At 33.9% G+C, this 27,236-nt stretch overlaps 7 protein-coding genes and 1 long non-coding RNA gene across 49 annotated transcripts; 3 read left to right on the top strand and 5 right to left on the bottom strand.

Annotated features, from left to right (window-relative positions):
• Nucleotides 1-3,845: 3,845 nt before the first annotated feature.
• LOC147927220 (uncharacterized) lies at nucleotides 3,846-4,478 on the bottom strand (the record flags this gene model as incomplete). Its single annotated transcript, XM_087487359.1, has 1 exon — nucleotides 3,846-4,478. A coding segment is annotated over one exon (633 nt), but the record flags the coding sequence as incomplete, so codon positions are not given.
• A 448-nt stretch (nucleotides 4,479-4,926) lies between these two features.
• Nucleotides 4,927-7,163, top strand: LOC147927219 (uncharacterized). The gene has a single exon (XM_087489005.1). It carries the CDS (start codon nucleotides 5,159-5,161, stop codon nucleotides 7,013-7,015), a length of 1,857 nt encoding a protein of 618 aa, XP_087345131.1. The 5' UTR covers nucleotides 4,927-5,158; the 3' UTR covers nucleotides 7,016-7,163.
• Nucleotides 7,164-7,875: 712 nt separating this feature from the next.
• On the bottom strand, nucleotides 7,876-8,223 carry LOC147927218 (uncharacterized). The gene has a single exon (XM_087487358.1). The coding sequence runs from the start codon at nucleotides 8,221-8,223 to the stop codon at nucleotides 7,876-7,878; it is 348 nt and encodes a 115-aa protein (XP_087343484.1).
• Nucleotides 8,224-9,811: 1,588 nt separating this feature from the next.
• On the bottom strand, nucleotides 9,812-11,520 carry LOC104747510 (NAC domain-containing protein 6). The gene is made up of 3 exons (XM_010469154.2): nucleotides 10,935-11,520; nucleotides 10,582-10,853; nucleotides 9,812-10,484 (listed from the first exon to the last, which is right to left on the bottom strand). The coding sequence occupies exons 1-3, from the start codon at nucleotides 11,089-11,091 to the stop codon at nucleotides 10,065-10,067; spliced, it is 849 nt and encodes a 282-aa protein (XP_010467456.1). The 5' UTR covers nucleotides 11,092-11,520; the 3' UTR covers nucleotides 9,812-10,064.
• Nucleotides 11,521-13,285: 1,765 nt separating this feature from the next.
• On the bottom strand, nucleotides 13,286-15,734 carry LOC104747509 (pentatricopeptide repeat-containing protein At2g17033). 2 transcript variants are annotated; one of them, XM_087489007.1, is made up of 3 exons: nucleotides 15,119-15,331; nucleotides 14,950-15,000; nucleotides 13,286-14,851 (listed from the first exon to the last, which is right to left on the bottom strand). In XM_087489007.1, the coding sequence occupies exon 3, from the start codon at nucleotides 14,826-14,828 to the stop codon at nucleotides 13,398-13,400; it is 1,431 nt and encodes a 476-aa protein (XP_087345133.1). In that variant the 5' UTR covers nucleotides 14,829-14,851; nucleotides 14,950-15,000; nucleotides 15,119-15,331; the 3' UTR covers nucleotides 13,286-13,397. The 2 variants fall into 2 exon arrangements, with proteins under 2 accessions (XP_087345133.1, XP_087345132.1); XM_087489006.1 differs by lacking the exon at nucleotides 14,950-15,000 and having other exon boundaries at nucleotides 15,119-15,734.
• LOC104747508 (F-box protein SKIP23) lies at nucleotides 15,449-17,292 on the bottom strand. The gene is made up of 2 exons (XM_010469152.2): nucleotides 15,984-17,292; nucleotides 15,449-15,734 (listed from the first exon to the last, which is right to left on the bottom strand). Exons 1-2 carry the CDS (start codon nucleotides 17,163-17,165, stop codon nucleotides 15,693-15,695), a joined length of 1,224 nt encoding a protein of 407 aa, XP_010467454.1. The 5' UTR covers nucleotides 17,166-17,292; the 3' UTR covers nucleotides 15,449-15,692.
• A 3,236-nt stretch (nucleotides 17,293-20,528) lies between these two features.
• LOC147927217 (uncharacterized) lies at nucleotides 20,529-21,068 on the top strand. The gene is made up of 2 exons (XR_015582121.1): nucleotides 20,529-20,642; nucleotides 20,773-21,068. It is a non-coding gene; the product is annotated as an uncharacterized LOC147927217 (long non-coding RNA).
• A 1,449-nt stretch (nucleotides 21,069-22,517) lies between these two features.
• On the top strand, nucleotides 22,518-26,887 carry LOC104747506 (sphingosine kinase 2). 41 transcript variants are annotated; one of them, XR_015582412.1, is made up of 13 exons: nucleotides 22,523-22,911; nucleotides 23,053-23,119; nucleotides 23,313-23,572; nucleotides 23,717-23,798; nucleotides 24,485-24,557; nucleotides 24,870-24,956; nucleotides 25,046-25,116; nucleotides 25,249-25,319; nucleotides 25,448-25,562; nucleotides 25,799-25,870; nucleotides 25,986-26,121; nucleotides 26,430-26,488; nucleotides 26,604-26,887. XR_015582412.1 is itself a non-coding variant. In XM_087488819.1 (12 exons), exons 3-7 carry the CDS (start codon nucleotides 24,212-24,214, stop codon nucleotides 25,252-25,254), a joined length of 240 nt encoding a protein of 79 aa, XP_087344945.1. In that variant the 5' UTR covers nucleotides 22,523-22,911; nucleotides 23,313-23,572; nucleotides 23,717-24,211; the 3' UTR covers nucleotides 25,255-25,319; nucleotides 25,448-25,562; nucleotides 25,799-25,870; nucleotides 25,986-26,125; nucleotides 26,430-26,488; nucleotides 26,604-26,887. The 41 variants fall into 41 exon arrangements, 25 of the variants coding, with proteins under 25 accessions (XP_087344945.1, XP_087344949.1, XP_087344948.1 ...); XR_015582408.1 differs by having other exon boundaries at nucleotides 22,546-22,911; nucleotides 23,717-24,219; nucleotides 25,986-26,125; XR_015582404.1 differs by having other exon boundaries at nucleotides 22,583-22,911; nucleotides 24,482-24,557; nucleotides 25,986-26,125.
• The last annotated feature ends 349 nt before the right edge of the window (nucleotides 26,888-27,236 follow it).

Below are 27,236 nucleotides of genomic sequence, written 5' to 3'. Positions count from 1 at the left end.
GAAAATGGTAAAATGAAAAATCCAAATGAGTTGCAAGTTGAAGCTTCAACATGAATATAGGATGGAAGAGGAGTATTGGTGCACAAAAAGTCGAGTGCAATGGATACAAGCAGGCGATAAGAACACCAGATTCTTTCATGAGAAAACAAAACAAAGAAGAAGCCATAATCGTATCACCACCATTCAAGATGCAGATGGTAATATTCGCCAAACAGATGAAGAAATCCAAGAGGTTATTAACTCATATTTTACTGATATATATTCCTCTTCAGGCAGTGAGCATATTGAAACCATTCTCCAATATCTCCAACCAAAGGTATCTGATGAGATGAATCAAAAGCTTACTGCATTGGTCACAGAGGAAGAAATATACAACGCCTTATTTAGCATGAATGTAGATAAAGCGCCAGGACCTGATGGACTGAATGCGGGCTTCTACAAATATCATTGGAATGACATAAAACCAGGTGTGATTAAATTTATTACTCACTTCTTTGATACTAGTTATCTAGACCCAAAGTTAAATCACACTCATATCTGCCTCATTCCCAAAGTTGAATCTCCTACGCAAGTTAAGGATTTTAGACCGATTAGCTTATGCAACATAGCATACAAGCTAATCTCTAAAATTTTGGCAGATAGACTCAAACCATGGCTGCATGTTTTGATATCTGAATTTCAATCTGCTTTTATACCTGGCAGACTAATTACAGATAACATCATTATTGCTCATGAACTACTGCACTCATTGCATACCAAAAAAATCAAAACTCCTTTCATGGCATTGAAGCTAGATATAGCCAAAGCGTTTGATAAAGTTGAGTGGAGTTACATTGAAGCTATCCTAAAAAGATTAGGTTTTGCAGATAAATGGTGCCATTGGATAATGAAGTGTATCACAACAGTATCTTACTCAGTGCTCATCAATGGCTCCCCTTCCAAGAAGATCATACCACAAAGAGGATTGAGACAAGGTGACCCTCTTTCTCCTTATTTATACCTGTTATCTACAGAAGGGCTCTCATCTCTTATCTCTGAAGCTGTTAAAGCAAAACATATACAAGGCTTCAAGGCAAGCAGAAATGGTCCCGCCATATCTCATCTGCTATTTGCTGATGATTCTCTTCTTTTTTGTAAAGCTGAAGAGGAGGAATGCCAGAAAGTTTTGGATCTTTTAAGAACCTATGCATCAGCCTCAGGTCAACACGTCAATTTTCAGAAGTCGGCTATCCTCTTTGGTAAGAATGTCCATCCAAATACTCAACAAAATATTATGAACTCTACTGGAATTACCAAAATTGGAGGCGTTGGGAAATATTTGGGATTACCAGAGGCAATCGGAAGAGATAAAAGTAATGTGTTTGCCTATATATCTCAGAGATTGCAGAACAAACTAAATAGTTGGTATTCCAAGCTACGTTCACCAGGAGGGAAAGAAGTGTTGATCAAAGCTGTTGCTACTGCCCTACCTACGTACACAATGTCTTGTTTTTTGCTACCTAAAAAAATTACCACTCATCTTACAGGGCAAATACGGAAGTTTTGGTGGTCTGGAGCAAAAGACAAACATAAAATACCTTGGGTATCATGGTCTAACTGCTCTCTGGTTGATTTCATTCAAGGGTTGCTTTCTTCAAAAAATGAGAATTCTCCGAAAGATTATATTTTCCCATTCATTGGCTGGAGAATATGGAAAGCTCGCAATGATCTTCTTTATAATAACAAAAGAGGGGCAATTCTAGATATTATAAATAAAGCTCTCATGGACCACAGGTTATGGAGGGAGGCCAACAGCGAATCAAGGCTCCACGCAGAAGCAAGCAAGGATAAAGACAAGAATCAGGTTCCCACTAAATGTGTGGACTTAAATCAAATCACTTCATTTTACTGTTATACAGATGCATTATGGCTTAACAATCAGAGTAATGCTGGAATAGGATGGGCACTGCATAATGAGCAAGGCAAATGTATCTTGAAGGGATCTTCATCCATTGAACCTACCAGCTCGGCAATTGAAGTAGAAGCCATTGCACTTAGGGAAGTTCTCCTCCAGACCAAGCGTCTTGACTATCATCCAATTACCTTCTGTGGAGACTCAAAGGTTATATATACATATTTGGAAAAGACTCAGAAACAAGATTGTCCACTGGAACATGTTGGAGAAGTTCAAGGATACTTGGAGGACATACTTGCTATGAGTAATAGTCTCCATAAGTTTAAATTTGTTGGTAGAAATAGCAATGTATTGGCTGATACACTAGCAAAGGAGGCTAGAGTTAAGAATTCTCCTTTGACCATCTCTTGGGTTTGTAATGTATGATCTAGGGCTGGGCAAAATAACCGATAACCAAATAACCGACCGAAACCGAACCGAAAAAAACCAAACCGAACCGAACCGAAATTCTTCAAATACCTGAATGGTTAGTAAAAATCTATATCCAAACTAACTGAAACCGAACCGAACCGAACCGACAATTAAATGGTTAACCGAAATATCCGAAAACCTAGAAGATACAAATATTATATACTTAATATTATGCAAAACTATAAAATAAACTTAAAATATAAATTATTTCTAGATTCAAAACAATTAAATATTTTAAATAATCAATATATGTAAATGTTATTATTTTGAATTTACAAAGTTAAATACTATTTTGTAAAATTGAATCCATATTTTTCCCTTTTTTGTATTTTTGTTATTGTATATTTGGTTAATTTTGGTTATATTCGGTTAGTTTTGGTTATATTTGGTTTATTTGGTTAATGTTAATATAATTTATGTTAGTTATGGTTATTTATTTAAATAACCAAACCGAAACCGAACCGAAAGAAACCGAACCGAACCGAACCGAAATTTCAAAAATATCCAAATGGTTACTATATTACTATATCCAAAATAACCGAAACCGAATACAACCGAACCGAAACCGAATGGTTAACCGAATGCCCAGGCCTAGTATGATCAAACGATGTATTTATACTTTATAATAGAAATGTTGGCCGACAAAAAAAAAAAAAAAAAATCCAAATGAGTTGACTCAATGGCAATAGCCCAAATAATTTCATTACATTTAGTTTGGAGAAAGAGAGAGAGTAAAAATATACTAATGCTATCACCCTTTAAAAAAAATCGAACATTTATCTATGTGTTTTCCCATGTCACACCTTCTTAAAAGTCCCACCGATATTAACTGTATGATCAAATATTGAAAATACACGACCAATTCAAAATTAGAATTCAGACAAGATCCTTATTCATCGATAATGACACGTGAATGCACACGGAGACTTTAAAGGTTCACACTAAATTTCTTGTGGTACCATTAATATTGTTTCCCACTATATTTATCTACTGTAACAAATGTGTGATTTTAAAGAAAACAAAGCATAATTTCTTGAATCATTTCAATTTATCTTCACCCTACAAAGCAGAAATAGAGTTTACTATTGTAGAGTACGTGTGGCAATTTCAAAGTAGGTGGATATGAATCTTTCACCGTAAATTTGTTTTTCCCATGAACTTTAAAATGTTTAATGAAGAACTATATAATTTGAGAGAAAAATCTCACCATCTGGGTTTGAGTAGCATTGGTCACGGGTTCGAAATTTAACATGGTTTAAAATAGCTTTTGGGCCTAACAAGCTTTTAAAATTACTCCTGAATTATAAAAAAACGAAAAGAAAAAAACTATATAATTTGAGAATTTTCTGCTTTCTTGTTTCTAGGATGAACTTTTTCTTGGATGATTAAAGATTCACATATAAGAGAAATAAGATGTTTAAAACTGAGACTTTAATATATTTCTATTAATTGTTCCTTTTTGTACAAAATTTTGTAGGCATTAGTGGTCTAAGATGTTAAGTATTGAGACTCTGTATTTGATCAAAGACTTAGAGAGAGACTCGAGTCCATGTTCAAGATCTTGAATGCATGACTCTAGTATATGAACATCTTCCATCTTCAAAGTCTTTTCAGATTGGAATTCGGAGTCAACCCTTGTGAATTCGTTTTCTTGTGCTTCACACGTAACTTTCTTCTTGTTCATAAGCTTTGAGACGACTGACCATTTGCTACAAGTCTTTGATCCACACATGAAGCAAAACAGAGAATCAAACAGAGAAATTGTGACAGCTTCTGCTTCTCCAAACACTGCCAAGGATATGTCGTTGCACTCCTGGTCTTGTTTAACCTTCAAACTCTTGAGGACCTTTTGGAATGACTTCTTTAGGGATCTTCTTGAGGCTAAGTATTTCTTGACCTCTCCAGATAGATCTCTGCGCTTTCTTCGAAGAATTTGAAGATGTATTGGTCTGTCTGAAGTAGTGTCTGTGTGATTCAAGATGTGATACAAGATGGCTGTTGTTTTATGTGCGTGAGAAGTTTCTAGAAGACTTGAGAAGGCAATATTGAAGGACGGTTTGAGGATAAATTGAAGAGGAAAACTACTATTTCTTTGGTTGATTAAATTGGAGTTTTACAAAGAAAAGGAAAATAGCAAAAAGGAAAAAGTATTTTTCTTATGAGATTTGGAAATCTTCTCCTATGGTGATTAGGAAGTATTGATGGGTATATAAGGAGGTGTTAGGCACGTCCTAAAGAAGCAAGAGAGCTGAGGCATAAAGGTGAGAATCCTAGAGAGCTTTCTGTTGGTGTGCGGCTTAGTTTCGCGGTTTGGTGCTTGTGTTGTTCAAGCTTCTTTGTTCGTCGGTGTGACGTGTGTGTGAAGGTTGCTCAAGAGAGTTGAAGATCTGAAGTCTAGGCTCAGGGGGAGTTTAGCCCAAGGTTAGGTTATCTTGGTTTGAATCTAGGCTTGGTGTTAGTCTAGTTAAGGGTAGAGAAGTATCTTTAAGATTTCATGTTATAGAACGGAGCGGTGAATTAAGAGGGTTGTGATTAATTTACGCATTTGCGAATAGGTTGTATTTGCTTTCTTGTTCTAGTGGAATCGAAATCTGGACGTGGTCCCGGGGAGTAGGAAAAACCGAACCTCGTTAACAAAGTTCTTGTGTTCTTTACTTTCTGCTCTTTATTATTGCCTCATCCGCATTTACAAGTGGTATCAGAGCGGGTTCTCGATAGAGATTCAGTCTTGTTTCGGGTAGATCAAGGGTGAGGGTAGTTAAGGAAGTAAGGAAGAGCTTTGAATCAGTTGTGATGACTTCATACAGAGAAGGCACGTCTATGACAAGACCACCGTTGCTTGATTCATCTAATTATGGATATTGGAAGGTTCGTATGCAAGCGTTTATTAGTAACCTTGATGAGGATTGTTGGAATTCGATTGAGCTTGGTTGGGAGCCCCCTAAATTCGTGGATGATAAAGGAGTTGAGTGTCTTAAGCCAAGAGATAAGTGGACTGCTGCAGAGAAAAAGCTATCAAGTTGCAATTCGACAGCCAAGACAGCGATTTACAATGCTATTGATTCAAGCCACTTCAAGTTAATCTCTCAATGTGTATCAGCTCAGAAAGCGTGGAAGTCATTGGAGAATATGTTTGAGGGTACTTCAAGTGTCAAGAGAACTAAGTTGGATATGTTGGCTTCACAATTTGAGAATCTAAGGATGGAAGAAAAAGAAACTGTGGCTGAGTTCAGTGCTAAGTTATGTGATATATCTAATGAGGCTTTTGCTCTTGGAAAGCAGTACAAAGACAAAAAGCTTGTGAAGAAGCTGAAGCGATCGTTGCCTGCAAAATTTGAGTCAAAAATTTCTGCAGTCGAAGAAGCTCATAATTTAGATGAGATGGCTTTTGATGAGTTTGTTGGGATTCTTAAAGCTTTCGAATTAAGCAAAGCATATGAAGCTAAAGGAGTTAAGAAGAAAGATGATGAAGTTAAGGAAGCAATAAAGAAGGAAGTTGACATTGGAGTAGCTCTTAAGGTATCATCTTGTGAAGATTCAATGGCCATGTTATCAAGACAATTTGCTAAATTTCTGAAGCGTAAGGGCGAAGAGAAGAAAAGTAGAATGGGTGAAGAGATGAAGACTTTATCAAAGAATGTTCAATGTTTTGAATGCAAAGGATATGGTCATGTACGTTCTGATTGTGCTAATCTACAAAAGCATAAGAAGAAGGCTATGAATGTTGTTACTAGTGATTCTGAAACTGATTCAGATGAAGAAGAAGATCTGAAGAATTTTGTGGCGTTTACAACTTTTGAAGATAGTTCTGAATCAGCGTCTGCAACAGTGTCTGCAACTGCTTCTGAATCTGCAGCAAAACCTGCAACTGCAGCAGAGCATGAGTCTGAGAGTGATAGTGATTCAGAGGATATGAGCTATGAAGAACTTGGTAAGAGTTACGAGAAGTTGTATGCACATTGGCTTAAGGTAGTTGAGGATAATTCAGTTTTGATTAAGGAGAAGCTCGTGTTAGAGGCTAAAGTCGTTGAAGCAGAGAAACATGCAATAGAGAAGGGCGAAGAAGCATTACAAGCTAAAGTGCAGCTTGAAGAAACTCAAAAGAATTTGAGGATGCTTAATAATGGTACAAAGAAGCTGGATCATATTCTAAGTATTGGCAAGACAGATAAGTGTGGTCTTGGATATGAAGGAAAAGTTTCAAATTCAGATCCAGTGTTTGTTTCAAGTGGAAAAATCACGTCTGCTTCAAAGCGTATTTCAGAGACTACTACAGAGGCTGCTTCAGAGACGATATTTGTGAAAGAACGTGGTACAAAATTTTCTGAATTGCAGAATGCACCTAGAAAAGTGTTTCGACCTGTTTGTCATTATTGTGGTGTTGTTGGGCATATTAGGCCAAAATGTTTCAGATTGTTGAGAGAGAGAAGCCGAATGGAGAATGCTTATGATGTAAGGTTTCATGGTCCTACATGTTATCATTGTGGAGTTCAAGGACATGTTAAGAGGAATTGTTTCAGATTCATTCAAGGAGTTAATCATGGAGGTCTAAGGCGCAACAAGATTTGGGTTAGAAAAGATGAGTTCTATGGAGGTTGTGTACTAGGCTATCAACCGCGTATTGCAAAGCGGGGAGAATTTTCCTGTTAGTTTTGACCATGTTGTGACTCATTCAGGGGGAGAATGAAGATGTGTCTGGTGATGTTGTTTAAGTGTTTGAACTGATGAGTTCACAAGCATAGTCAAAAAGGGGGAGAATGAAGATGTATTGGTCTGTCTGAAGTAGTGTCTGTGTGATTCAAGATGTGATACAAGATGGCTGTTGTTTTATGTGCGTGAGAAGTTTCTAGAAGACTTGAGAAGGCAATATTGAAGGACGGTTTGAGGATAAATTGAAGAGGAAAACTACTATTTCTTTGGTTGATTAAATTGGAGTTTTACAAAGAAAAGGAAAATAGCAAAAAGGAAAAAGTATTTTTCTTATGAGATTTGGAAATCTTCTCCTATGGTGATTAGGAAGTATTGATGGGTATATAAGGAGGTGTTAGGCACGTCCTAAAGAAGCAAGAGAGCTGAGGCATAAAGGTGAGAATCCTAGAGAGCTTTCTGTTGGTGTGCGGCTTAGTTTCGCGGTTTGGTGCTTGTGTTGTTCAAGCTTCTTTGTTCGTCGGTGTGACGTGTGTGTGAAGGTTGCTCAAGAGAGTTGAAGATCTGAAGTCTAGGCTCAGGGGGAGTTTAGCCCAAGGTTAGGTTATCTTGGTTTGAATCTAGGCTTGGTGTTAGTCTAGTTAAGGGTAGAGAAGTATCTTTAAGATTTCATGTTATAGAACGGAGCGGTGAATTAAGAGGGTTGTGATTAATTTACGCATTTGCGAATAGGTTGTATTTGCTTTCTTGTTCTAGTGGAATCGAAATCTAGACGTGGTCCCGGGGAGTAGGAAAAACCGAACCTCGTTAACAAAGTTCTTGTGTTCTTTACTTTCTGCTCTTTATTATTGCCTCATCCGCATTTACAGAATTGATTGGACCTCCATGAGGCCCTCTTTCATCTGTGACAAAGCGTCCTTGGAAATGTTGCACAAATCCAAGATCCTTAGAGATCCATCAAGAAGCTGGTCGACGGCTTTCTTGTTCTGCTCTTGAGCTAATGCATGTTGTGTGGCAGGTAGACGAATAAGTTTGTCAAGAGACTCATGTAGATCCTGAATGTTGTCAAGTTTTTGGCAGATAGATGAGCTGGAAGATGTTAAGGCTTCCTCAGAAGATCTTAATCGGGCCAACTGCTCATCGACATGAGCAGCTTGTGGGTGAAGTCTAGAAGGGAAACTGTTAGAGCGAACGTGAAAAGAGACTGCCATCTGATTATTGTGTATCTTAAGCTCTTTGTTTCTTGGTGAAAGAAAAGATGTTGAGAGAGCTTAAGATGTTTGTTCTGCCTTCTCAATGCCTAATACTTATATACAACACATGCAAGATAGGTAGAAAGAAGCTCTCTTGGTAGTAAAAAATATTGCAATGAGATATCTTCAAAGCTGGCTTGTCTGCCTATTGAAGGCAATGCCACACTCGTGTAAATCTCATGCCTATTTTTAAGGAACTATATAATATTATTCTCTGTGAAGTTTCAGATTACAATATGCCATACGTATAAATCTCTCCGTGTGATAAGCTGTTTACAGTAGCTTACACCTTACACGTTTGCATTATGATTATATAAATCAAAAGAAAGCCTATTTAGACAAATGTTATAATGGTGGTTTGGTTTGGATGAAGTAGCGGCAAGATCCGAATCCGTAAATCATGCCATGTTAACACTTAACAAAACCACAAAGGATTACTTAACAGTTAACACGTATTCTAAGGATATCTTTTTTAATTCATACAACCCGTGTGGAGGTTCAGAGATGCCACATGATATGTCTATGTCATAAAAGAAAATGTTCTCACTGCCAAAGATTAAAATAATTGTATCAAGTTTCTGGAAATCTAGAAACTGTTTTGGTTCTTTGATGATCATTCTTGAAAGAAGAAATTAATCACAATCTTGTATTCATATATTTATGTGTTCCTTCTTACAAGTATATTACTATTATCCACAAAATGTGTTGGCTTAGGGGCCTAAGATGTTAAGAACTGAGCTATATTTGATCAACGACTTTGGAAGTAATCTAAGTCCACCTCCAAAATCAACTGTGCGTGACTCTAGGATCAGAACATCCTCCATCTTCACGGTCTTCTCGGATTGGAATTCGGAGTAATATATCCCTTGTCTTCACATGTAACTTTCGTCTTGTTCATTAGCTTTAATTTATGCAGCTGACAATTGGCTACATTTTCTTTTAATTTTCTTAGCAAGTCCTGCCAAAGTAAGTTCCTAGTAAGCCATGTATGCAGAAGTCATAACTAAGAGACTAGTCTGCAAGGTCTCTGCTCAATTGAGTCTATCTAAGACCTATGGTGTTAAAAGTATACATGTGTACTTGCCGAAGATCCTTCTGATTGAATAGCATAAAGAAAGGCAAAGCAGAAAGAATAATGAATTCACAACCTCCAATAAGACATTGCTCTAACGACTCAGACAAATTTGGGACCGAGACTTGTACTAGATTATTTGTCTGTCCTCAAGTGGATAATATAAACAACTACGCTAAGACAAAATATCTAAGCTAGTTGAGAACATTTTTCCAGCATCAGTCTCAAACCATCAAGATCTTGAAATGAAGACAACACATAAAATTCCAAATTAGGTTTCTTGTTACACCATTTGCAAATCTAACTAGAGAGATAGGATCAAAAACGTGTATATCCTTCATTTTAATCGGCGAAACCCATCCATACTCTTTCTGACTTTCTCCTTCACAGTTTCCTTATCTATGTGGACCTTAATACGACACCATTTCCATGTTTAGCTACGTCCATTGATTCAACCATATGTAATGATTTGGCTTTAGTTTAGTAATTTTCTTTTCTTCTTGGAAACTCCATAGATATAGAAATGCATCTCATTCAAAGTTTAGGTTTTTTTTTTAATGGTGTAGTAAAAAAAGACTATCAATAGTGTTACATGGAATTTTCTTCTGTTACAAACTTACAAAAGATACATAAAAAGTTGAGTAAATAGTACTATTTGCTACACGCTCTGTTTCTTTTACAAAGTAACATTGAAGAACAGTTAATATGTTTATTTCTTGACATATATTTACCAATTTAATAGGTTAACTATTGGTGTAAGATTCTGTAGCCACGGGCTTATACTCAGCAACTGGTCAGGTCCCCATTCTACTCCTTGTTTAGGTAATTGTAGCTCTGGTAAGCTTCCAAAAGGCAGCTTCAGTGATGAAGAAGTTTCTCTGGTCTCTGCTTCTCTTTGTTTCTCTTCGTTTTTCGCGTTTTCTTGAATCGTTAGGATCTTGTTTGCTTCTTCCATGGCTGATTCTTGAGGAACACGGAACGAAGTCATCATCATCGAGTTTTCTTCTTTTCCAACGAATGAGATCGTCTCAGAAGACGAGAGAGGAGAGTTAGGACATGTTTGATTCATCTTAGCTTCCATCTCTGCTCTTTGCTCCAATACTTTCAATGAAGTGGCTTTTCTATATATCTTACACAGCACAACGTCCTGCAAAACAAATTGATCACAAGATGAGCAACAAAGCTTTTTTTTTTTTTTTTTCTTTCCTGATTCACATAATGGTTTAAAGACTTTCTTAAGGTACCTTTGGTAAGGTGCAATTATCAGGCATCCGAAACTCGTTCATGACCCAATCAGTCTTGCTTCCTCCTGGTGCTCTTCCTCTATAGAACACAAGCGTCTTTTTGAGCCCAATCACACGTTTTGGCTCAGACAAACTTATGATTTTACGATCGGATCCAGTTGCTTTCCAATATCCTTTCTCAGTTGTCCTGCTTGGCCTCCCTCCGTTCCCATGCTTTCTTTCCCTTGGCACAAAGAAGTACCATTCTCTCTCTCCGAGGATTCTCGATAAGCCTGTGATAATAAATAAGACTTTTAATACAAACCTAGAGACAAAAAGAGTTTTAGGGTACTGGAGAAGCCATGTACACTTACCAGGTAAGTCCCATGGATCATGACGATAGATGTTAAGGAAACCAATGACTTCGACATTGGATCTTTTCCCGTAAACCATGTTCTTGAGGTAGAAATCAAGAAGCTCTTCCTCGGTTGGATGGAACCTAAAACCCGGGAGCTCAGTCTCTTTTCCCATATCTCTCTCACCGTCCCTAAGAAACAACACTTGTTGTGTGAGTTTGGTTCTTTTAAAAGCTGTGTGTTAAGTGTAAAATGTTGTTGGTGGTTTACTTAGGTGATGCATTGAACATTTATATACAACTAGGACCCAATGTGTTATGTGAGAGATTTTCTTTGTGTGATGGGGCATCACTTTGATGGAGTAGACTAAGTCAAGAGAGGAAAAAAAAATAGGTGGATGAAGAATGATTTAACATATTGAATTTGGAAAAGTTTTTTTTTCTAATTTGATTATATTTTCGACCATACTTTGTTTTAGAGGTTTGTGCTGTTTACTTGGAAGGAGAAGAAGAAGAGATGGAGCCCACGCGCTTTTATCTTATGAGAATTTAGAAATGGTCATATGGAGTATGGACTCGTGAGGATTGGACCAGAGCTTTGGTTCTTCTGTTTCTTTGCACTGTTCTTTATATATATGTATATATATTTATTATTTATTTTTTTGTGAACATATATTAGGTATTTTTTTATTGTGAACAAGAATAAAAACTTTTTGATCGTGGGACTTCCACCATTTTGTTTAATCTTCGGATTGACTTGGGAAGTCTCCTCCAAAGACTTGAAGAGTTGAAGACTTTTTGTCTTTGTGGGACAGACAGAACCTTAAACTATTTGCTCCTTTTTATTTTGTTTTCTTACTACCCATAATTGATTAGATAAATAAATTTTAAACAAAAGTTATAAAATTTTATTGACCTTTTCTTTCATAAAATTATTAACAAAATTCCCGATACAAATAGACTGATGTGGTAATTAAATAAATTGTAACAACATTATTTTTATTTCATCAATAATATGATTGGACAAAACAAATTAATCAGGCTTTAAAATAATCTAAAAATATAAAATAAACTAAAAATATAAAATAATATAAAAACATCAATTTAGCTTCTTAATAAGAAGCCTTTCAATAATCTCTAAGAAAATTATGTGTAAGTTTTATTAGGCATATCTTTTCTTTTTTTTGGGTAGAATATTTTAGGCATATCTTTATAGTACCAATAGTTTGGTGTTGTTATCTTGCCAGCTTCTTATCATATATATATGGTGTTGTTAGTGTTGGAATCTTAATTCATTGAGAATCTAAATTCAGCACTGAGAATGCATATTAACAAAATCATGGTTTTTAAATCCCTTTAATAATACGATGGAGGATGCATATTATGAAGTATGAACCATTTTAATTATTCCTAGTAACATTATGAACTGTCATAATTTTACTTATCTTCGATCATAATTAAGTCATAAAATCTTAACAGCATATTATATATTATCGGGGGACACCACACTTCAAATTGCATGAACCTCAAGTGTTATTGCAGTACTTGAAGGGTACCCTCCAATCCATTATCCTCCACACATAAAATGGTTAACACCGTAATTGATCTCAACAATCAATAGTTACATTATTTTAAGATAATCTTAACTTTTGTTTGAATAACTAGTTTGAACCCATAAAAAAATTTGAATAATTAATAAACTCTTTAGAATATGTTTTTTTCGCTATCTTTTGATAGCTAATTAGTCTGAAGAACCTTCGGCTGCATTTATAAAAGACTCAACACGACTCAAACATCAATTTCATGGTAGAAACGTCAAAGATAATTAAAAAATCGCGAATATTTCTGGTATCTCCAATAAACCTACATCAGTAGATCTTTGTAGATATCAAATTTATAAAAAATTCAATCGTTTTCCTTGTTATCAACAGACCAAACAACACTATAGTGAGTTCGACTAGTGGGGCTTGGAAAAATACATAAACATATACTATATGACAAACAAATGAAAGTTTCTCGGAAACTGCAGGATAGCAACTTTTACTGTAGAGTTTTTGTCTTCAAATGCCCAACATTATTCAATAAACAGAACATAACAAAATATCAACGAAACTTCCCAATTTAGAAGCATCTATTTTTACACTTTATAAACCAAACTAGTAAAACTGTAATCAGGTTTTTTTTTTTAACCAGTAAAGTGATTTGACTAATAATTATCCAAAAGGAAATTACCAAATGCAAAATAATGTAAAAACTAAAGTAACTTTACTTCACTGGTTTTGTCATATCATACAAAATTGTTTAACCTACAGAGTTATTAAAACGGTTTAAACATCATATACACTATCACATTCTTGTGCTCTTTTGCGATTCATGAATGTGGTAATTGGTATTCAATCAAGTAGAACTAACAACTTGTGAATCCTTTTTTTGTGGACAAACACAACTTGTGAATCCTATGATTAAATTTACAGTCATAACTTCATTTGCAGAGCCATTCTTTTACAGTTTTTCCCTTGGCAATAAAACTACCAACGTTCTTCCGGTCAATTCTCATTGGGCTACTAGTCCGGACCATAATCTTTTTAACCAGTGCTTTAACCGGTGACTCTCCTCTTACGTTGCTGTGCTTACCGGATCCAGAAACAACTACAATCTCAGCAGGAATCACACATTTCTCTTCACTAAATCGAAGTCTAATCTCATCCATCCATTGTAGCATTATCAAGTACGACGCGCTCAAGTGCATACCATGTAAATCCAACTTACACTCTACCGCCGCGTTCCACTGAATTGCTTCATCTAGAACTGATGACTGAGTCAATTCGCGGACCAGAAGCGCTTCTTCCTCATTCAGAATAGTAAGCAGCTCGGAAAGAGAAACCGGACAGTTATCCAAGTCTTTCAACAGTGACATGACTGTAGGACAAGAATTTAAGACCGTGTTATACGTCCTTATTGACAAAGGAACATTACAACCCTTCAATTTCTGTAACCAAGAACCCATTTGGGGAAGAGCATCATGAGCTCCATAGGAAGAAAGAACCATATTGGAACAAACTGTGTCGATTCTGTGACCTTCTGTTTCCATTCTCTGCACTATTCTGTTCATATCATCAAACAATCCCAATCTTCCATAGCTGTATAGAACAGACTTATATTCAAACAACCCTGGCTTTATCTTATCTACTCTCATCTCCTCGATAACTCTTTCTGCATCATGAGATTGGTCCATGTTGCATAATCCAGAAACCATAGACTTGTAAGCTTGAGTTTTAACATAAACTGAGGAAGATCTTTGAATGATCTCTCTCAAACGAAAGCAGGCTTCGTTGAATCCTTGTATAGATCCTTGTTTAGAATTTGATTCAACCAAATTGCATAAAAAGAGAGCAAAGTCACGCTCACTTGACTCCAGCCTTGACACCGCAGTAGAAAGTAGTGTTTCCGATTCAACAGATCTTTCTTGTTTATTGAGCAGAGCGACAAGATCAGCAATGAGTTTAGGATTCCAATCAAACCACGACGCTTCAGTGATTTCAGAATACAACTGAGGAGCAAAGAAGGAGAGATGGGGATGGGAAGTGTGATCCGAGAGGAGATGAGAGAGGACATTGAGAGCCAATGATTTAGGAGAAGCAGCTACAAACTTCTTGATGTGTCGGTTTGTCGCTGACGGGTCTCCAGCTAAAGATGGGGATGATAGGGAGGAGAGAAACCTGTGGCCTTGCTTCATCAAAGGCACTGCTCCAGCCTTGCAACAAACTTTCATTTTCGTTCTGTAAGTCCATGAAACATTGCTAAGCTCTTCTCCCCAGTGACAGATACCATGGATTAGCCTCTGAGGCGAACTGAAAAGAAACTGTCTGTTATTGCTGCTTATCAGCTTGTTCTGAGGTATATGTTTGGACATAAAGGTTCTGGTAACAACCACACCTGCATAGTATATAGTAGTACTCATGAATGAGTACCAAGAAATCAACCATATAGATGATTTGAATCAGAAATTGAGATTTAATTTCCAAATTACATACATGTAAAGCTACAATGCCCAATTCAGTTCCAATTAGTTACAGAAACTAATGCTACAACAGACAGAGAAACTCGTTAATACACAACTAGTTATCAGAAAAGGGAAAAACTTTCAAACCCTAGCTATGAAAATCGAAAGAATCAATGAGAGTTTACAAGAGTCGGGCTTACCACCATGGACGCTCTGGATCAAAGCCGCCATTTTTCAACTTGTAACGAGGTTGCTGCCTCTGTTTTGCCGTAAATCCTTTTCCAACATCACTCACTGTCCGTCCATACGTTTTTGAGCGACACTACTAGCTACGAGCCTACGACATCGCCATATACCAGATTCGGTTTAGAAATTTGGTACCGGTTTATGTCATCCCACCCATTTTTTTAATTTGGTTTAGCTCTGTCGTCACATCATCATATCATTATCCAATTCAAGTTCTAGAATTATAAAATTTGGGTGTTGCTGAATGCTGACTTTCACATAAATGGTTAGATTCGAAACGATAATTTAGAACAGGATTATATGAATTTACCAAGTAAGTTTGTCCTGTAACAAATTGTTTTGGAGAATAAGATGAAAGATTACAAAAAAGGTTCTTTTATGTACGCCAAGCTAGTGAAAAAGCTTGGAAAACATCAACAATTTAAGTTTGTAGTCTCTATGGGTTCTCTCAATCTCACAAGTATTCAGAAAGATTAACCTCTGTGTATCCATAGCATCTCCAAGGTCCTAAACTCCGGATTTTGTAATTCAAGACCTGGATGATGTCTCCCCAGTATGATATTCAACACGCTGAGACAGTCAACGTTTCACATGTTAGCAATGAACACATATTTGAACATAACTGAACGTGACTAATCCAATTCGAGTTCAGAGACTGTTTGCAAAGATGAGAGATGTCGAGTGATACAAGGATGTCACAGTGTTTCCATGGCCACAAGGTGAAAATGTTGGGTAGTGTATATACAGCTATAAGCTATAAAGATCCTAGACAAAAGGGCACTTCAGGTGTTAAGAGGATTCAAAACTACTGAGACTGACCTCATGAGAAGTAATCCAGGGAGGTGGAGGCCAAAAGAGCATGGCATATTCAGGTATCTTTTGCGCCAGCTCAATTTTCCCACTGCTGAAATCAAACACTCCCAAATCTCGATCTTGCATCGCTCCCAAGTCTTCCCCATTGTAGACATTACCATTGAAGAACACAGAGCTTCCCCCACAGAGAGGCAAAATATCAGAAGTTGAAGCGGAAAAGGTGGAATCATCACCGAGGAACAACATCTTATCTTCAAGATCGTAAACATCAGCCCAACTCTTCTCTCTTTCCACAAACTTAAAGACTTTAAATTTAACGGTTCTCTCATTCATATAAAACGCAGGATGCTCCAAGATCTCCTCTGCGAATCCAGGATCCCCATCAACTGCCTCTAAGCTCAAATACATATCCACAAGCAACATTTCACCACAAGATTCAATCAAATACTTCTTATCACCACCAAACACAGGACTTGCAACAACGGTAAGTTTCAACGAAGTGTAATCCACAACCACAGCTCTCCCATTGTTATCAACAGCAAAGAAGCGTCCATCGAACAAAAACACATCATCATAAGGAGAAGGCATGTCATCAATCACAGTCCATGCCCGATCCCAAGACCTATACACAGCTAACTTCCCAGAGACATGAATCGTAAGCAAAACAAACTTATACTCGACATCACAATCTAAGTACTTGACAACAGCTTTCTCCAAGTATAAACTGTCTACAATATCACCAACGGTATTGAAATAATGAAGCTTGCATTCACAACCCAATTCTCGAACCTTAAACTTTGACATATCGAGCAGACGAGGGAAATGCTCAGGAATTGAGTTTCTAACATCACTCAACGGATCTAAAAGAGTCACCTTTCGAGGATTGCTATGGTCTTCCTCCACTTTGATCAGCCAACCAAACGAATCAGACTCCATGTGCGGTTCATGAGGTTTGATGAGTAAGATGCTCCGGTGGGAGAGACGGAAACCTACGGCGGAATCGGGGAAGAGGCTGCCACCGTTATCGGGGAGGATCGGGAGGTGATGTGTAGGGAGGGGACGTTTCGGCTCGGCGGCGGATCGCCATGAAGAACATACGGAACGGAAGTGGATGAGATCGAAGGAAGATTCTAGAGATTTTGAGATTAGGTCTAAGAGATCCTTGGGGAGTGTAGACCAATCCACCATTGATGCAATTGATAAGCTTAGAAATGCCTCTGAGAAAAAACAAATTCTTTTTTGGAATTTGATGATACCAGGATGAGTTTTTGACCCGACCCGAATATGTTACAACAGCAGGTTGACTAACCCGTCGGGTCCACATGTCCCATATCTAAGGTTGGCAAAATTACCACTGGTAATTTAAATAATCAACGTACCCAAAGATCCTCTTCCGCTATTATTTAAATCGGTTATAACATAATGATATGAACTTAGATCATAAATTTATAACCAAGCTATGGTATCTTCTGCAAAAATTGTCATTTTGATCACTCCCAATATTTTTGTTTGTTTTTTCTGATGTAAAGAAACACTTCCACCTTTAAAAGATCACAAGGATTATTTTTATTCCAATACTTAAAAGAGTGTGAGTAGTGTGGAAATGAAGTCTCATATTAAAAAAACAGTTTTTAATACAAATACTAGGATATAATAATAAAAATTATTGTTTTATTTTATTTTTTTAATTATTTTATTTGAGATAATATTTATTTTTAATCATTATGTAAATCTATTAGTCTATTTGAATACTAATTATTTTAGAATATTATAGTATTTTATTTTTGACATATTATTACAGTTTTATATTGTTTATTTGTTGTATTTGCATTATATTTTTTGAAATATAAAATAATAATTTTAATATTATAATTGTGAGTAAATAAAAATTGTTAATTTATCATCTATATAAATTTAATTTTACCAACCCGCCAATATGGAAATTAAAACACATATTTTTCATACATTGAGTAATATATCTTCGTTTTAAAATATTCAAATCACAACATATGCAGTAAAAAAATATGCATTTTATTAATTATCAGTATTATATGAAAGTTCTAAACAATTTGTAAATAAAATAAAATAAAGATGATAGGAGAATCATAATTTGAAATCTTAACAAAATTTTCGAATTTAGTTATTAAAAATAATTGTATTGTATACTTGAATATAAAATCTTAGTTTTTAAAATTCTGATTGGTTTACATATATATTTTAAAATAATTAGTAATTTTGTCCATAATTTATTAGAGAGAGAAATTATTTTTTTAGATTTTTTAATATTTGATATGTGAGTGTTTTTTATTTTTAATTTAATTATATTTATTTAAATTACTTAATTAATCTTAATTAATTTTTTTATAATGGCAATTGAATGTAATTTTTTACACATTTTAAGGTTAGTTTCATATTTGTACTTCTCAATTAATATAGTAGGATTTTTAATTAAACCAGTAAAAAGTGAGGGATTAAAAAAAATTAAAGAAAACACCATGCAGGTTTACGGAGACCAACAGAAATATATATATTTACGAATTGTTCACTGGAGAATAAAAAGATTAATATTAAAAAATAATAATGTGTAATCCTAAGTTTAATCTCTTTTAATTTAATCTTGTATATAAATCAATTCATACTAAAAAAAACTATGAACAAACAAGCCATACTACTAATGATGATAGTGATCATAATGATGACTAATGTTGATGATAATAATGCACATCTTTTGTTCACTCATACGATTTCTAGCAAACTGTGTAGATTTAATTGTTGCAATTCTCATAATCCTTTATCATACATATTGGAAGTTCATAAATAAAAGAAATATTTTTGTTGTTATAAAGTAAACCATAACAAAAGCAAAAGAAACAAACTATAACATCTAGTGTTTAGATAAAATCACTATTAAACCACTTGCAAATATAAATGATAGATACCTAAAAAATTATTTTAAAAGAAAAATTACTATGTTAAACCACTTGGATCACTACAAATTATACATTAATCTTATCGACTGACATACATATAGAAATTTATATTCATAACTATTATCTACTACTCTGATGTCCTAAAATTTAAGATAAAACTAATTAGAGTGGATATATAAACATGGTGTAATAAATGTTAGTTAAACAATCAGATCTCAACATGCATGTGTTCATGAATATGAGATTCCACCAATGATTAGTGTCATCATTAAATCAAGTGGAAATATAATAATTCAACGAATCAATAACATTTGTTCATATAAATTCATCGTAAAATTATAACAAAAAGGAAATAAAAGTTTACCAATAACAAGATAAATCTTTAATCCTAAAAAAAAACTAATTTAATTTAAATTTAAATAACTAATTTAATCTGCACGGTGGATTCGGAGCGGTCCTTGATTGTGTGGTGATGTTGTTCATGGATCTCAAGAACGTTCGCAGAGCGACTCACTTCCCTCGTGACCCTTCTAGCACTACAAAAAAAAGGGCAAGTTGCATCATTTAATTTGTGTCAAATAAATAAATGATTTAAATTTGAATTATTTTTCTATGAATGATACAAAAAATAAAATTTAACATCAATTCAAATAACTGATGCCATCAGTAATCTGATTTACATCAATTCAGAATAATTGATATAAATTTATATTAATTTGCATCACTTTGAAATATTGATACAAAATATAATTTTACATCACTTAAACAATTGATATAATTTATAAATTATACTAACATTACTTAAAATAATTGATACAAATTTACATCAATAAAAAGTGATGCCAATTATATGATTTCACATCAATTGTAAAAACTGATATAGCTATTTATTTGTTTATATCGATTAAACGAACTGATGTTATTTACTCTTGATTTGTATCAGTTAAGAAATTTGACGCTAATAAAACCAACATGCATAATAATTAACAAATAAAACAAATATAAATAAATAAATAAATATATATATATATATATATATATATATATATATATATATTAATTTATTAGTTTTAAATTATTTTCAGTTTTTTTAACTCTATTTAAATATCTAGTTTCTTTCTAGTATTTTTTAAATTAAAAAATCTCAACCGTATGTTCACTTTTGATTTGGCAATAAATAAAAAATAATAACAATAAATTAATTCAAACCTTAAATCTTTATATTTCTGTTAAAAATTGTTTATGGCTACAATATAAATTCAATTTCGAATTCTGTTTATGGTTACAACCTTAAATTCTCACGTAACGTATATCCTCAATTTCCATTTTAGAAAAGGTGAAAAATATTCTTTTTAGTAAGTAATAAATGTTTTAAATATTTTAGCACATAATAAAAATAGCATTTTCCTTAAAAACAACTAATTAACTCATCCTTTTTTTGAGGGATCCTAAATATTTTCTTCTTCAACCTCACATTCACTTACTTCATAATTGTTAGTTCTTCTCCATCTCATGCTCTTTTTATTTTTTGGGAGGTTTTTACTTTCTCAATTTCTTCAATAAATCTACATATGTTGAGGCTTCAATTCTAATTATCTCAAAGGTTGTGATTACAATCATTCTCACATTTTGCTTTGTTATGAGTTTTTGTTTATGTTCTAATTATGATTTTGTAAACAGTGAGGAGATTGACATGTATGTACTCCTACATGGTTTGGGAAAAGATCATGTAAAGGTATTCTTATACTTTGAAATATATATATATATATACAATATTCAAGAGATATAATCCTTTTTTTTTTGTAGTATAAAGATATTTCAAGCACCATAATAAATCTAACTTACAATCATTATTCTACATGTAGAAGAGGCAAAGTACAGAAAAACCGTTTTCAAGATGAAGGAATAATATCAGCAAGATAATGGAAATGAAGTAACATGAAACAAAAGCAAGATGTGTTTCATAAACGCGGAAGGAATCATGCTCCATTGTAATCTTGGATCATATCACCTTTTTTTCTTTCTATAAAGAGTCGATGATGATGTATATTATAGGCTTTGAATAAGATTTGATCTACAAATGGTGATGAATTAGTAAAGATTTTAATATAGTTGTATTGAGATTTTAATAGATATTTTATACAGTTTTTGCTATACAAAATATAATAATTATTAAAAATATATTTTTTATTAATAAAATAAATTAGTAATACGAAATTATATTAAAAAATTGTAAATAACATAATTATTGGAAATCAATTATAAAAATTGGAATTAATTTTAACATCACTACTTACAGTTGATACAAAAATTTTACATCAATTATAATAATTGTTACAAATATTAATATCACTTATATTAATTGATACAAATTTAACAACATTTATAATAAATGATACAAAACTTAACATCATTTTTTTACAAGTGATATAAATTAACATCAATATCAATAATTGATGCAAATATTTTTTAAACTGATGCAAAATATTTGCATCATCAAATCATAAATCATTTTTATAAATGATGTAAAACTTATTTGCATCAATTATACATGATGCAAATATATAAAATAACTGATGTAATACAACCTTTTTTTTGTAGTGTAGGTTTGTGCCATACTTGTGGGCCCTAGATCCTTATGACATTAACTAGTGAAAACGTTTGGGGTTTTGTCCTAATTTTTGTAATGACGTGGGCTTATATGAGATCATCTAGTATTTTCATAGCTTCACAATGAATATTATATCAAAATCTTGTCATCAAAATTAAAATATCATTCTAGATTCATATTATTATTACTTTTTTATTATCTATATATACATTTTTAGAAACATTTATGAAATAAATCCTGAAGTTCATACCTATTTACAGTCATGTCATTGACATTAATTTTTTGAATTTGTAGAAAAAAAAATTAAAACAATATTTTGCACAACCGAGATTTCCAAAAAATCTCTAACTTTATGCTTTTTAGAAACAACCCAAAGAAATTGTTTTTTTCCAAATTAACAACTAACTAGGATATAACCCGCGGGACAATAATTTTAATTTTAAAATTTTAAAATTTATATTGTATTTATTTGTTATTTTGTTATTATTTTATTAACTTTAAAAATATAAAATTTTACAAGTATTTGATATAAGTATTCAAAGAATAGGATTTTTGTAGTGTTTTCAAGGTTTTAATCTGTGTGGTATATGTATAGTCTAGTAATACATTTATCTCCTGCTACACATCTAAAATTGTTTAAAAAAATATGCTGTATATCATTTAAATTTGAGAGATTCTAGCATCCATAAAAATTGTTTTGGAGATTTAATGAGTTAAAACTTTAATGGATAGAGTTGTTTTTGGAAAAATCGGAATGTATAGATGTTGTTAAGATTTTATGGCAATAAATGTAACAAATTTTGGTCAATTTAAGAAGGGAAATTACCTAGAATATTACGTATAAGTTGGTTTATTACTAGACTAACACATTTAGTTTTTTTGACTTACTCAAACAACACATAAAAGTTTGATTATTACTTGTAAACCAGGGTTGTGTGTTTTATTACAGTAATGCCATTTACTAATTTGGAAAAAAAACCAGATTAATTCTTTCTATTTGATTCATCTTCTACGACAAAATCATAGCATCCAAACATAAGAAACCATATTCTTGTTATAGATCTAGATTCATTAGGTGTTTTTGGAGAGATTTGTTCAATGACTAGATTTTGGTTTATTATTTTTCCCTTATTTTTTCCCCTATTTCTTTACCTTGAAAGATATAATCTTCATCGGATTTTTTTTTTTCCTTCTTTCGTATATGTTTGTTTTCAGCCTTATCAAATCTCCAGAAACGAAACAAAATCTCAATTTTAATCACTAGCCCAAACTTGTTTTTCTTCTCTGCTTTGAAATCCATAAAAAAAAAAGCTAAAAGCGCATTGAAACATGAAGGCCTACCGGAGAAGCAAAAAAGCGGTCACATTTTCCGGCTAAACGGACAGATCGACCGGTGAAAGCTCCGATTATCTACAGTTTCTACTTTGATAAGCATTGCATGTTTTAAAGTTTTGAGTTTAATGAAATGCTGAACAATCAAATTCATGTAAAATGTTTTTTTTTTTTTTTTTTTTTTTTTTTTTTTTTTATGTAGCTCTATTTTGCATAAAGAGATATAATTTGGAAGAGATTTTGACCTAATCTCTGCTTCTTGAGTAATTGTAAGACCGCAAAGTCTTAATACTCAACGACTTTATATATGTAAATTCGGCTCTTTTGTTTTTAGCTAGACTCAACAACTCTGTTTTGTGTTTAATTTTTTCTTTGTTTCTGAAATTTTTTCTGGCAAGTGTGAATCTGGGTTTTCAATTCACGTGTTAATATAAAATTTTGATCGATGATGGAAAACAACAGAGAAAGGAGAATAGCTCTCACTACAGCTGGTTCGGCTTCTGGGATTGCATCAGGTATTATCCAGACCTACCTCTTCAGAACAGATCATAGAGGAAAGGCGGAGCGATTGGGCTTATTCGAAGCTTGTGGTGGTGCTTGACATCGTTTGGAACGGTTGTTGCCACAGCTGTTTTCGGTTATGAGAATTTGTTTATGAGCTTTTATGTTCTACAAAACAATTGGGAATGGCTCAAGCACGAGCTGCTGAATTAGAGAAGCAGGTGAGACTTTTTTTCATCTCAGCTTTTGCTAGACTTTTGTTTAAAGTTGAGGTTAAAATATCTCCATGCTCTAAGCCTCGTCATTTATGCTATGTTTACCAAATCAGTTTCCATTCTTAACTATATTATATCTCCTGATGACAGATCCTTGCATTAACAGTTTTGACCATCCTACAAATATAATCCTTAATGAATCTCATCTCATGAACGGGTGTTTTCCACAAAGGTTAGCTTTTGATTTCTATTTCTAGTTTCTGCAAGCATTGTAGTTTATGTTCAACTTTGCTTCAAGTTATACAGGTCATTGTAGTTTATGTTCTTTACTTCTAAACTTCTGCACTATTTTTCCTTCCTTCTTAAGCTCTTTGTTGATTTTCAGATTCAAGAGGCTTCTGAAAACTAGCTTTTTTCTCGATTTGTCTTGTGTGAGTTGTGTCCGAATAGTTTTTAAAAAAATACTGTAGCAAGAAGCACACCAAGTGCTCGAGAAAATGCTTCAAGAACCTCTTTATTCTTAGTATCTTTTTTTTTATAGACTCTAACTACAGTTTCTATGGTCTGGTAACAAATTCTTGGTGAGAGTTAACTGCTATCATTCGGGAGAGTTCAAAGAGGAAAATGACCAGTTCAATTTTGTAAATGGTGAGGTTGTATCATTTTCCCTGTGTCAATTGTTTTGGTCAACTTCAATTGGAAGTGATGATGTGTGTCTATTCTCACCTGATTCGAACTAAATGAATATAGAATTCAGGACTAAAACGAAGCTAGAGGAAAAAAAAATATTGTTTGTTGAAGTGTTGGTTAGAAGAAGCAGTCTCTTGTTAAATTATGTGTTTACTTTTTTTCTTACGTTCTGGGGATAAACAATTTTTTATTGTTGCTGATTCTTACGATTGGTTCCTAATTTAGTAGGTTGTAAATGGACTGCTCGAAAGAGCAGACTGGAGAACTGCTTTAAAATTGCCGATCGGAATGGTCCCTGCAGGTTTGTGTTTCATCCTCGAACTTTGAAGCTGTTTGCAATAGGCTTACATTTATTGTTTATGTGTTTGTTAATTATCATGCTTCCATTTCTTTGCCTTTAAAATATCGTGCATTGTTTGTAATCAGAAGATCTTTAGAGGTCTAGTTTTCTTCATCCTTTTCGTGTTGTGTGTTGTTTTCTGTGATGGTTTTTGGTTCAGTAACAATGACGATTTGATTGTAGTTTATCATACGAAAAATTGATAACATGCATGCGAAACTTTTAGCGAATATGTTTTACTCTCTGTTTGTACATTAAAATCCTTGACTGCAGGAACTGGTAATGGCATGATAAAGTCATTGTTGGACACGGTTGGGCTTCGATGCTGTGCAAACAGTGCTACTATTTCTATTATCCGAGGTTCTGCTCCATACAAAATTCTATCCTGCATTAACATTTTCTTTTTCCTCAGTAATAAGCTCCTTAAGAAATTATATTTGTATTGGCAGGTCATAAACGTTCTGTAGATGTGGCAACTATTGCCCAAGGGAATACCAAATTTTTCAGTGTCTTGCCTGGGGTATGCCAGTGAATTCTACTTCTTAGTCTATGTCCAGAGTCAGAAAGTTATTTGCAAATGAAAGTAGTACATGAGCTTGCTGAAAGCCTGAAACATACTTTTTGTTGTATTGATTAGTACAGTTTATTTCAGTTTTAATAGCAGATATTGACATTGAGTCAGAGAAGTTCAGATGGATGGGAAGTGCTCGTATTGACTTCTATGTACGTTTAGTTAACAAGTTTGACAATTGTTGCATTGCAGTTGTTAAGCTACTGGTGAGACTTTATGATTTTAATCGGATGTTCTTTTATTGAACTTAAGAAATGTTTTTACTTTCTTGTTTTCGCAGGCTCTTCAGAGGATATTATGTTTAAGACAATACAATGGACGAATTATATTTCTACCAATACAACAGATATTGGTAGAAATTAAATTAAATTAAATTAAATTAACGATTCTCTACTGTAAGCTCTTAATTTTATTACTTTATGTTTATTCTTAGTTCTCACCGTTTGATTGGTAGTATCTTACTCTTTATCTTATGCCCTGAATCGAATTGTTATTGTTCACCGAAATTGGAACTTGGGCCCTGTGTTATTTTTTACTTGCCTCCTCAAAATTGTGCATATCACTCACTGTGTTTTGTCTGTTGTCCGTTCTCTTCTTGTTTTGTCCGTTGTCCGTTGTCTTCTATATGCAGGTCTTCTATCTGCAATTGCTTGCTGGTAAGTGGTAAGAAGGTTACTGTACTGCTACGTGACAGTCCTCAGAGGTATGGTTAAGAGTTTTAAAAACGTTTTAGCATCATGTTATGGTTTTCTTATAACATAATGATTCAACACCGCTTGGTTATGAGTGATCTTTTCTTTCTTTTTTTCTTGTTACAGGTGCATCCGTATTATATGTAGCTAGCTACTGGGAACAAGAACTCTAAACGAGAAGCTATCATGGTTCCTGGACGACGGTGGTGAAGGCACAATTCAAAATGTTGGAGCTGATTGCCATCTATGCTCTACCCATTACGTAGGTAACTCCCACTATATACTTTGCTTTAAGTTGTGTTTTGATTTACTACCCACATGATTACGGATTGCTATCTGTTCATGTTCATGTTTTGCTTTTGCTCTCTCTCTCTCTTTATTCACGACTAGTAGTCCTCAGCTCTACATATTTGGCTATGTTTTTGTAAGCTCTTCATTCTACTTTTGATGTTCCTTTGGAGTTCTCACCGTTTATTAAATTTAATAGGTTGTTTCAGTCTTATGTCCTGAAGCTAATGTTAAAATTTTGTGCTTATTACTCACTGTTTGATCTTTAAATTCTTGAGGCAGGTATATCGTTAGAATTCATCCCTCTGGCTTATGGTATACACTTACAGGCCAAACCAAAGGTATTTACTCATGCATGAGGAAGTTTCTAGCTTTTTTAAGTCTCCAAGAAAACCTTGTTGCAGTACTTTTCATTACTGCTGTGTATGATCTCTGAGCATTACTGTCTAATATCAGGCTAAGCAACAAATGCCAAAACTCGGAGACAAAGTCTAGATTCAAAAGCAAAATCCATGCAAGGACCCTTCCCAAAAGACTTTTTACACAAAGTACTATGATGTGGCAGTCCTCATTTCAAGAACCTTATAGAGTGTATTTAACAGTCTTCTGTCACTGTATTTGTAGAGTGTATAGATAGTAAACGTGAGGATGTTATTACCATTTTGTAGAGTGTATAGATAGTAAACGTGAGGATGTTATTACCATACTTATATACCAATCATAAGAATTTTTTTCTGGGAGTTGTGTTATTCTTTTTTTGTATATATCTGTCTTACACTAGAAAAATTATTACAATCATTTTTAAGACTTACATATTCAAGATAAATCAAGAACCTACAAGACCATATGGGTTTCTTTTAGCGTCCATGAGAGACGAAAGATTCAGTGAAGGTCAAGGGAGCAATGGAACTGGACTCAGGAGAATCAGCTGTTTCACCTGAGATTATAAGACCTGGATAAACTTCTTGAGCTTAGACAATGTCAAGTAAGTTATCAGGAAGCTGAGCCACACTGTCCAAGAATTTAACGACGCTGTACATATTTGGTCTGATGGCTGCTATCGGATGTGAACAGAGTAAGCCAAGTTTC

This window comes from Camelina sativa, chromosome 15 (assembly GCF_030686135.1).
Source record: "Camelina sativa cultivar CO46 ecotype springtype chromosome 15, ASM3068613v1".
Taxonomy (NCBI): domain Eukaryota; kingdom Viridiplantae; phylum Streptophyta; class Magnoliopsida; order Brassicales; family Brassicaceae; genus Camelina; species Camelina sativa.
Note: the sequence above shows the minus strand (reverse complement) of the source record. Positions and strands in the feature narration are given on the sequence as shown.